General features: G+C 43.2%; 3 protein-coding genes across 6 annotated transcripts; 1 reads left to right on the top strand and 2 right to left on the bottom strand.

Annotated features, from left to right (window-relative positions):
• The first annotated feature begins 629 nt into the window (after positions 1-629).
• On the top strand, positions 630-3766 carry LOC117654081 (serine/arginine repetitive matrix protein 2-like). Of its 4 annotated transcripts, XM_034400251.1 has the most exons (5): positions 1038-1219; positions 1332-1523; positions 1610-1792; positions 1871-2088; positions 2215-3698. In XM_034400251.1, exons 1-5 carry the CDS (start codon positions 1127-1129, stop codon positions 2588-2590), a joined length of 1062 nt encoding a protein of 353 aa, XP_034256142.1. In that variant the 5' UTR covers positions 1038-1126; the 3' UTR covers positions 2591-3698. The 4 variants fall into 4 exon arrangements, with proteins under 4 accessions (XP_034256141.1, XP_034256142.1, XP_034256139.1 ...); XM_034400250.1 differs by lacking the exon at positions 1038-1219 and adding an exon at positions 630-854 and having other exon boundaries at positions 1871-3766; XM_034400248.1 differs by having other exon boundaries at positions 1871-3766.
• A 50-nt stretch (positions 3767-3816) lies between these two features.
• LOC117654083 (putative nuclease HARBI1) lies at positions 3817-6059 on the bottom strand. The gene is made up of 6 exons (XM_034400252.1): positions 5729-6059; positions 5460-5656; positions 5226-5367; positions 5010-5148; positions 4776-4923; positions 3817-4650 (listed from the first exon to the last, which is right to left on the bottom strand). Exons 1-6 carry the CDS (start codon positions 5942-5944, stop codon positions 4341-4343), a joined length of 1152 nt encoding a protein of 383 aa, XP_034256143.1. The 5' UTR covers positions 5945-6059; the 3' UTR covers positions 3817-4340.
• A 1001-nt stretch (positions 6060-7060) lies between these two features.
• LOC117654127 (serine/arginine repetitive matrix protein 2-like) lies at positions 7061-10837 on the bottom strand. The gene is made up of 10 exons (XM_034400323.1): positions 10710-10837; positions 10005-10232; positions 9588-9767; positions 8805-9510; positions 8619-8726; positions 8387-8539; positions 8155-8307; positions 7908-8075; positions 7728-7835; positions 7061-7655 (listed from the first exon to the last, which is right to left on the bottom strand). Exons 2-10 carry the CDS (start codon positions 10230-10232, stop codon positions 7378-7380), a joined length of 2082 nt encoding a protein of 693 aa, XP_034256214.1. The 5' UTR covers positions 10710-10837; the 3' UTR covers positions 7061-7377.
• Between the last annotated feature and the right edge of the window lie 212 nt (positions 10838-11049).

Genomic DNA, 11049 nt, shown 5'->3' with positions numbered 1-11049 from the left:
GGCGTGTCTCCACAGAGTATTGGCAGAAAGAAGTGGAGGGGGCGGGGGGCGGGCCTTCCCTCTTTTCTTTATTTCTAAAATTGTAAATCGTGCTCGGGCCAGAGTCTTCCTACGAGTAAATTTGTCATTAACGTCGGAGCTGGGGAAACTGTACACCTGGAGGCAACCCAACTTACTCCCTAGGTATAAAGTTGAGTCATGAGAGAAGGCCCTACTTCATGGTTGAGTTCAGAGGCACACGAAAGTTCTCGCCAGGGGAGCTTTGAAAGCCTTCGGCTCGGGAGACGAAGGACGGCTCAGCAGCGAGAACCGAGAGCTCGACTCACTCGCTCGCGCGAGCGAGTGACTCGCCTCGGACTCACTTCGAGTTGGCTAGTGCTGCGCAACTCGATGGAGACCATTCCAAGCGAAATTATAGGCATACGATAAGATCTAATCATGAAATAGCTGATAAAATAGCCAAAATATCCTATAAACGCGATATAATTCGGACCTTTGTGCTTTTAGGGCTTTTAGAGCGGGAAACGTCCGTTCGTTTGTCTCAAAGGCGGTGAGATTTCAAATTTTCAACCGCATAACAGCTTCTATGGGGCTTTTAAGGCCAAAAGCAGCTCAAACCCATATCGGAATAGCCCTCAAATTAATCAAGTGTTTAATTAAATTCATTTTCATGGGAAACTTGGTTGAAATGCGCAAATATTCGTTACAAAGTAGCCCCGGGGCAGTTGGCCAATGAGAGCCCTCGTTTCAAAGAGTTGCCTTGTCGGCCGTTGTCGGCGTCCTCCGTCAAACTCAACCGTCACCTTCGACAAGCCTTCGAGCGCCAAATTGCCGAATTGCCGGTGTACCTCAAAGTAAGTTTATTTGTTAGTGATGTTGTTTTGGACAGTACAATACTCGCTGTTCTAAATAACTCGGGGTTTCGTAAGTGTGCACCCGCCGAATCTCTTTAAAGATGGTCGCGGGATGGCTGTCGGTGGCGTTCTTTTTATTTGTCTTTTTCTCGTGTCTCCTTTCTTTCTTCTTCCCTCCTATCACTCCATACACACAAGCTGTCTCTCTCTCTCTCTCCCCCTCTCTCTCTTTTCTCCATTTGCAAGCAACACAACTCGAACATTATGATGGGATGGGATGTGTCCTAACCTTCATTGCCAGTATGCGATGTTTCATATCACGACATATCGCCCTTCCTGCTTATAGTTTTGCATCTATTGCATGTGTGAGACCACTACCTCAACCATGTTTACATTGTGTCATCTTTCAAGCAGATGTGTGCTGTGCTGTTTCTCTCTATTAGTAATTCCATAAATTTTCTCTTTGATTATCTGCAGATGCGTAAACCACCACCATCGGAAGATCAGAAGCTTCTTCTTCTGTCTTATATGGAAAAAAATTGTAAGTTTAGCCAGAGAGAGTTCTATAGCTTAGATGGAAAGACAACATTCCAGGATGATTGGCTCAAACTCAAGAAATCTTTAAATGACTTACCGGGAGCTAACAAAAGCACTGCAGAATGGCTGAAGGTTTGTTGCGTAAAGATAAACATTATGGTGGACCATCATTCTAAGACACTTACCAGTTTCATGTTTTTGTGTTTTTGTGCCTGCAGTACTGGAGTGACCAACGTATGGCTGTGAAACAGAGGGCTAGACAAGTATATGTGCATCAAAATCGAGGAACTGGAGGTGGCCCACCTACTGAATTACTGACACCTTATGACCAACGGCTTCTAGCCTGCATTGGAGGGTGGAAACGTGTGCGCGGTGTTGCATCTATAAAGGACCCTCTGGAGGTAATGACTTCTGTGTTTATGAACTATGTATCACTTGCAAATGCATTTACTAAGCATGTTTGTTTTGATAAATTGCAGATAAAGCTTCCGAAAACAAAGACTGCCGGATCTCAATCTCAGACAGGCAGCATATCTCACTCTTCCCACCCTGGTAGACACAGCAGGTCTCACTCAACCTACTCTAGGAGACGTTCCAGATCTCACTCTCGCCAATCTAGAAGACGCAGCAGATCCCGCTCTCCCAATTCAAGAAGACACAGCATGTCTCACTCAACCCACTCTAGAAGACGTAGCAGATCACGCTCTCCCCATTCAAGAAGAAGGAGCAGGTCTCACTCTCCCCACTCAAGAAGACGTAGCAGGTCCCACTCAACCCACTCTAGAAGCAGGTCTCACTCGACCTACTCTAGAAGAAGTAGCAGATCACGCTCTCCCCATTCAAGAAGAAGGAGCAGGTCTCACTCTCCCCACTCAAGAAGACGTAGCAGGTCCCACTCAACCCACTCTAGAAGCAGGTCTCACTCAACCTACTCTAGAAGAAGTAGCAGATCACGCTCTCCCCATTCAAGAAGAAGCAGCAGGTCTCACTCTCCCCACTCAACAAGACGCAGCAGGTCTCACTCAACCCACTCTAGAAGACGTAGCAGATCCCGCTCAACCCATTCTGGGGTCAGTTCTGATTGGGAGCAAATCCCACCTGAACTTTTGGTCGAAGTTGATGTTGATGATGATGGGTGGGAGGTAATGCCTCCCCTCGCCGATGTTGTGCAGCCAGGTACTAACATAAGCTGTTTGTAACTGCACCTCATAATCTTGCTTCTTTTCTGAACTTTATGTTGTGAAGTTTTCAGTGTGTGGATGTGCAGATTTTGCAGGATGTTAGGGTGGCTAGGGGTGGGGATTTTTGGCTTAAATTCACATTTTCGGCGTCCTAATCAAATTTAACTGTTTCCAAATTCGTTCAAAATGCACCAACTTTTAGGGAACCCCAATGCATCCAGTTTACTTGCAGGGTGTGCCACTGGTGGGCAAGTGCCCCGACGTGTCACAATCTGCAGGTGAACTGGTTGTCCTTGCTTTTTTTATCTCATTCTTGTCGCAGTTATGTTGTTAGTTGTTGACCGAGGGTGCAAATACATTTAAAAGACCTGCTCGCCAACCCACAGGGGGTGGGGGTTAGGGGGAGTGAAAAACTCCCTCGTAGCAGGCAGTTCAAGGGCCCTTGCTCCCGGGGTGGGGCCTGGGGGAAGCCATGGACCTAAAAAAATTCATGGTGATCTGTTACCCTAGCAGTGGCCCCCAGGCGCCTCACATTAACGCCGCCCAGAGTTGAGGGAGAAGGGTAACCATTTCAATAGATCATATATACCCCTAGCCAAACAACATACGTCTTCGGACACTTTAGTTTCTTTTTTTTTTCTTCCTGCGAAATCTGTGCATCCATAAAAATTATATTTTGAGTAATGTTTGTGGGCTTTGTTGTAGTTGTTGCTTTCATTTCAAAAGGTTCATATAACTTTATTTGCAGTTCATGTTGTGAATTTATTTATGTTAGTTGCTCGCGTATTGTAAATACAGTGTTTTTTTGTTTTTTTCAAATTTTATTGTAGTTTCAGGAACTCTGTTGTTGTTCCCTCTTTGAGATACATTCTCACCATATTCCTTCGCTTTCAATTACCAGTTTCATGTTGTCACTAGTCTCACTATATATTTACATGTATCTTCATTATTCTATTACCTTCAGTTGTATTTTGAGCTTCTGTTACTTTCTGTGAAGTTCATGTTACAAATTTATTTATGTTTTCATGTGTATTGCAATTAGTGTTGCTTTTATTTTTATATTTTTAGTAGTACTTTTTGGGATACACACCTGTTTCCCACTTAAATATGTATTCTCACTTCATATATCCCTTTCACTTAAATTTCTGGTTTGGCCCGACGATTTGTTTTATGTTTGCATCAGTCCTCTGATGAGAGATAAATTTCCCTTTATGAAAAGACAATTTAGAAATAAACAAACAATGTCAATATATTTGCTTTCAGTTTAATTATCACCAAAATGCATGAGAATTTTAAAGTCAAAGAACTGACATTGATAATGTTGTTGACTTTCTAGACATTAAGAAATAGAGGTGGGAGACACAAACATTTATGTGCTTTAGTATTCTTTCACTGTTCGGACTATAAAACATACAATCCAAAGGATCCTTACACTAAACAGATGAAAATTCTAAGTCTAAAGCACAACAAAAACTACTCAAGCACATGTGTGCAACTCTGACACACAAATATATGCAAATTTGCCAATCTTTCTATAATAGTGAAGTCTTTCAGCCAGTATTACAATATATTCACAGGGATCCAAGCTTCAAAAAGAGGATGAAGAGCATGAATTTAAAGTAGCTCAGGGGACACCATACAAATGTACCAGGCTGATATTAAGACCAACGCACCAATCCTACAAATATTGTCACAGAATTTGAATGGCCAACAATGCACAAGTCACTTCCAAGTTAGGACAGCTCACACCTTATCTAAGTCTGTGTTACTATTGGCGGCGCGCCTCCAGTTCCTCAACTATTTCCCGACGAACTTGATGCCCTAGAGCAATTACAGCAGCCGCATTTCTTCGACCGATGGGAACATCAGGGTCCGGATCTTCAGGGTCATCAGCTTCTTCGAATTCCTCTGGACGTTCTTCATTGACATTGTTGTTGACAAGCAGGGCTTCATCAAGATCATCAAGATAGAGGGGAGTGTTGGTCAGCACACACAAGTTGTGGAGTACGACTCCACAATTAACAAACTTACAAACTTTGACGTAGTCGTAATGTGGTACGCAATCATCATGAAGGAATCTAAGGAAATATGTTAACAATAAATTAAAGATAAGATACAATAAGGCTTGACTGAGCACAGCCAAGATTGCTCTTTGCGCTCTTCCTCCATGAGCCCCTGTAGGCTTTATTGTGAAATGACCTACCTGAATCTTTCCTTTAAGACACCGATGCATCTTTCCACTGCGTTTCTGTCACCACAGTGGCATTTGTTGAAGCGCCTTTCCGGCGTGTCTTCTTCTGGTCCAGCAAATGGTATTATCATCCATGGCTCAAGGACATAACCCACATCTCCTAGAATATCAATCATAAACATAGTTTCAACAAAAGTAGAGATAGAGAATTCCAGCCATTCGTACCTAATTACACGGAAGCCGTACCAAGAAGGTGACAGCGGCGCCCATTATATATTTCCACCATTCTGCGGCGCAGGGCACTATCTTCAAAAATAAATGAATCAGTGGTCGCTCCAGGGTATCTTGCCAGCACATTCATTACATATAGACGTCTATCACAGGTCTGCAAAGGTAGAAGAATATAATTCCACAGCTCAAAGAAGGCTTCAACTTGATGATGGAAAGTGGTATGATACGCACAATTTGAGCATTTATGCATGCAAAATTTTTTCTCCCGATAAACGCTTGCCTGTTATTTTCAACTGAAGGTTTTCTAATTTTGAAAAGGGACCCATCAGTGTAGCCAAGTACGTTGTCTATTTTGCCACCCAAGCTCCGATTTCTATCAACAATAACAGAAAACATGTAAGTGATCACTTCAGGTGTGGCTTCTTATTAGTCCCTTAGTCCCTTGAATTCAATCAGATATCACACCTGACAATGGAATTATTGATTTCCTGATCATTGGCGGGAAACCGCACAAGGCGAGCCAGAACCTCTTCCTCATTAAGAGCATCCGTTATTTCATCAATGAATCTACTGACAGTAGTCTGTCCAATTGTGCAATCAAAGTGACAACCTGTTGGCCTCTGGTAAGAGCCAGTGGCATAAAAGCTCAAAACTGCAAGCACCTGTCGAGAAAATAATTAATGGGGATAGCAGCTCTACTGAATTTGTTTCATTTGACAACAATTCTTACATACCTTGAGCTCAAGAGGTACCGCAAGAGGACTATTGCGGCGTGCTATAAAAGGCTGAATCAATTCAATGAGACTAAACACTAAATCTTGAGACAGTCGATATGATTTTGTAAAAGTCTCATAAGTAACATTGAAGGGATCAGAAGTATCCCTTAGATTCCTGCGTCTCATTTTTAAGAGGTGAATCTGTCTCTCACGCTCCTCATTATAGGCATCCATCTTTTTAGGATGGATATTCTGTAAATCAAGGCGGGAAAGAGCTAGAACAGCTAGAACTAGTGAGTTACGGCGTCTGTTTGTTTGTTGTTGGGCGTTGCGTGTGTTGTGATCGCCGGCTGAGAGTGGGTCGGGGACTGGTAGGCGGGGAATCGCGCGCAGGCGACCCTGGCAGAGATACTACGGACGCGCTCGTGCTGTGCGGGAGGCGGGAGGGGGAGAACGGTTTAAATGAGGGTCTCAGGCTGCTCTCGGCAGCCGGAATCTTTAGATAAATCTTTGATCAAGAAAATGGGTTCAAAGCTCCTGCCCCGAGCCCTATGCATGCCCAAGCTACTCCAGCATTGGACCTCAGCACGGCCCCACTAATAAGGCTTTACCAGGAGACCGGGCAGGCTCCCCCGACGCCAACCTTGACCGTTGGCTCCAATATTTCACCTTGGCATGCCCACACAGTAGTTTCCCATGTGTGCTAACAGGAAGTGCTAACAAGAGCAAAATCTCAAGTAACGTGAGGAAGCTCTTCAGAGACGTGTGGAGGCAATTATAAAAAGGGAGAAAATTTTAAAAGCCTATAAGCCACATCCCAGTTTATTGAAGATATGAATGAGGATAAATGTAAACATATAGTGAGAACAAGGTCTGGATCACATGAAGAACTAATAGTAGTTTCACAATAAAACCAATAATCACATATCAGTTGTAATTACATACGTAGTCCAAACTAAAGTGGACCAATGAAAGCATTAAATACATCACACCCACAGACACTAATTCATTCAGGACCTACAAATAACAGTTTTATAGTAATATCACAAGCATTGCTTCAAATGCAACCAATACTGAAAGTTCAATAAATGACAATAAATGTAAATATATAGTGGGGACAAGGTCTGGATCACATGAAGAACTAATAGTAGTTTCACAATAAAACCAATAATCACATATCAGTTGTAATTACATACGTAGTCCAAACTAAAGTGGACCAATGAAAGCATTAAACACATCACACCCACAGACACTAATTCATTCAGGAACTACAAATAATAGTTTTATAGTAAGATCACAAGCATTGCTTCAAATGCAACCAATACTGAAAGTTCAATAAATGACAATAAATGTAAATATATAGTGGGGACAAGGTCTAGATCACATGAATAACTAATAGTAGTTTCACAATAAAACCAATAATCACATATCAGTTGTAATTACATACGTAGTTCAAACTAAAGTGGACCAATGAAAGCATTAAATACATCACACCCACAGACACTAATTCATTCAGGAACTACAAATACCAGTTGAATAGTACAAACAATAATCACATTCTAATTCATTCAGAACAATCGCAACAGAAGACAGCAAAGACCAATACTCACAGTATGTAGAAAAACTAGTTTTGGAATAAAAAAAATTTATCACAACAAAATAAAAACCTAACGTGAATTGCTCAAATTGTTTGTAATTAAATTAAAAGGTTGCCTTAAAACCAGCACTTGCTTCCCATCAATTATTTTAATATTGGCCTTTATTCCTGGTACCAGAGGAGATTTGGTTGATGCTGCAAAGGCCAATGCGTCAAGGCCAGTCAGCATACTGCTCATAGCTTTCTGTCCAGCAACTTCAGTTTGAACATTGACAGGCTTGGAGCCAGATGCAGCACAACTCGGGGCCATCAAGTTTCCAGGCTTAGGAACAACTTTATCAGAAGAAACTGAAAAATACACAAGGAGGTCAGCCAACCACTTACATGACTGAATGCACTTGCATTAACATAGCATCGTACCTTTCTGACTAGCAACTCCAAATTGAACATTGACAGGCTTGGAGCCAGATGCAGCAGGACTCAGGGCCATCAAGTTTCCAGGCTTGGGAACAACTTTAACAGAAGAAACTGAAAAATTCACAAGGAGGTCAGCCAACCAGTTACATTACTGAATGCACTTGCACTAACATAGCATCGTACCTTTCTGACCAGCAACTCCTGTTTGAACAATAACAGGCTTAGAGCTAGATGCAGCAGAATTCAGGGACATGAAAACTCCAGTTTGAACATTGACAGGCTTGGAGCCAGATGCAGCAGGACTTGGAGCCATAAAGTTTCCAGGCCTGGGAACAACTTTAACAGAAGATACTGAAAAATTCACAAGGAGGTCAGCCAATTACTTACATTTACTGAATGCACTTCCATTAACATAGCATCAGCATCATACCTTTCTGTCCAGCAACTCCTGTTTGAACATTGACAGGCTTGGAGCCAGATGCAGCAGAACTCAGGGACATCAAGTTTCCAGGCTTGGAGCCAGATGCAGCAGGACTCGGGGCCATCAAGTTTCCAGGCTTGGGAACAACTTTAACAGGAGAAACTGAAAAATTCACAAGGAGGTCAGCCAACCACTTACATTTACTGAATGCACTTCCATTAACATAGCATCAGCATCATACCTTTCTGTCCAGCAACTCCTGTTTGAACATTGACAGGCTTGGAGCCAGATGCAGCAGAACTCAGGGACATCAAGTTTCCAGGCTTGGAGCCAGATGCAGCAGGACTCGGGGCCATCAAGTTTCCAGGCTTGGGAACAACTTTAACAGGAGAAACTGAAAAATTCACAAGGAGGTCAGCCAACCACTTACATTTACTGAATGCACTTCCATTAACATAGCATCAGCATCATACCTTTCTGTCCAGCAACTCCAGTTTGAACATTGACAGGCTTGGAGCCAGATGCAGCAGAACTCGGGGACATTGAGGTTCCAGGCATGGGAACAACTTTATCAGAAGAAACTGAAAAATACACAAGACGGTCAGCCAACCAGAAAGATTACGAGGCGCACTTAAAATAAGAACATCTTAGGTTAATACCTGTCCGCTCGTCTTCAGGTAAGGGAGGCATAACCTGCCACCCTGCACTATCAACAGGACCTTTTGATGCAAGTTCATGTTCCCAGACAGAACTGGCCTTAGATTTGCCTGTGCTTGATGATTTCTGTAACTCCAATCTGCTGTGCCTACTAGATTGGGACCTATTACTTCTTTCCTTAGACTGAGATCTGCTGTGGCTTTTGCGAGAAGCAGATCTGCTGCGCCTACTAGAGTATGGAGAGTGAGACGTACTGCGCTTTCTAGAGTGGGGAGAGTAGGATCTGCTGCGTCTTCTAGATTGGCGAGAGTGAGATCTGGTTCGTCTTCTAGAGCGGGGAGAGTAGGATCTGCTGCGTCTTCTAGATTGGCGAGAGTGAGATCTGGAACGTCTTCTTGAGCGGCGAGAGTGGGATCTGGTACGTCTTCGAGAGCGGGGAGAGTTGGATCTGCTGCGTCTTCTTGAATAGCGAGATTGAGATCTGCTATGCCTTCTAGAGCGGGCAGAGTGGGATCTGCTGCGACTTCTAGATTGGCGAGAGTGAGATCTGGAACGTCTCCTTGAGTGGGTTGTGTGAGATCTGCTGTGTCTTGAATTGGGAGAGCGGGATCTGCTGTGTCTTCTAGATTGGCGAGAGTGAGATCTGGAACGGCTCCTAGAGTGGGTTGAGTTGGACCTCGAACGGGAGTGTTTCCCAAAGGGATTGATCTACAAACCACAAAATGCCACCTAGACATAAGACTTGAATATATTAAGAATGTAATATTTTAATTGTTAGAAATTACCTCCAAGGGATCCCTAGTTGGTGAGATCCCCACAACCGCAGTCCACCCACCCATACAGGTGATGACCCTTTGGTCGTAAGGCGTGAGAAATTCCAATGGGGGATGCCTTGAAGAGCCTCGTTTTGAGTTGTTGAGCGCTCGTGCTCTTCCAGTAACTCCCGTCTTTTGGTCAGTCCAGTACTGCAGGCACATAAGATCACAAAATCAATTTACAACTGAGACAACATTCAGTTTCCTAAACTGATAATGCCAAATATCTCTTAATGTCATGAGGGATAGATTTCCAAAAAGAAATTCGGATTATCTTAGATATCGTAATGAACAGTTAACAAAAAGTTACAAATGATAACTTGTACCAGTGGTCATACCACGCTTAAGTCTAATTAAAAGAATGCACTCTTCACTCTGAACACGTACCTTTTGCCACTTGGAGCTGGATTTCTCTGCAGCACCAGGAAAGTTATTAAGAGCCGCAGTTAAGGCTTCCCATGCAGCCTTGTAGTCATCCTTGTGCATTCTGCTACGATGTTCACCTTGGCTAAACGGGACATGTTTCTCCATGTACGCTAAGAGGAACATCTTTTGGTCTTCATTTGCCCTTGGCACATTTGGCAAAAAGTCAACATTGGGTGGCGGATTACGCATCTGCAGATAATCAAAGAGAAAATTTATGGAATTACTAATAGAGAGAAACAGCACAGCACACATCTGCTTGAAAGATGACACAATGTAAACATGGTTGAGGTAGTGGTCTCACACATGCAATAGATGCAAAACTATAAGCAGGAAGGGCGATATGTCGTGATATGAAACATCGCATACTGGCAATGAAGGTTAGGACACATCCCATCCCATCATAATGTTCGAGTTGTGTTGCTTGCAAATGGAGAAAAGAGAGAGAGGGGGAGAGAGAGAGAGAGACAGCTTGTGTGTATGGAGTGATAGGAGGGAAGAAGAAAGAAAGGAGACACGAGAAAAAGACAAATAAAAAGAACGCCACCGACAGCCATCCCGCGACCATCTTTAAAGAGATTCGGCGGGTGCACACTTACGAAACCCCGAGTTATTTAGAACAGCGAGTATTGTACTGTCCAAAACAACATCACTAACAAATAAATTTACTTTGAGGTACACCGGCAATTCGGAAATTTGGCGCTCGAAGGCTTGTCGAAGGTGACGGTTGAGTTTGACGGAGGACGCCGACAACGGCCGACAAGGCAACTCTTTGAAACGAGGGCTCTCATTGGCCAACTCCCCCGGGGCTACTTTGTAACGAATATTTGCGCATTTCAACCAATTTTCCCCATGAAAATGAATTTAATTAAACACTTGTTTAAATTTGGGGGCTATTCCGATAGGGGTTTTGAGCTGTTTTTGGGCCCTTTAAAAAGCCCCATAGAAGCTGTTATGCGGTTGAAAATTTGAAATCTCACCGCCTTTGAGACAAACGAACGGACTTTTC

The sequence above is a fragment of the Thrips palmi genome, unplaced genomic scaffold (genome assembly GCF_012932325.1).
Source record: "Thrips palmi isolate BJ-2018 unplaced genomic scaffold, TpBJ-2018v1 HiC_scaffold_10, whole genome shotgun sequence".
NCBI lineage: Eukaryota > Metazoa > Arthropoda > Insecta > Thysanoptera > Thripidae > Thrips > Thrips palmi.
Note: the sequence above shows the minus strand (reverse complement) of the source record. Positions and strands in the feature narration are given on the sequence as shown.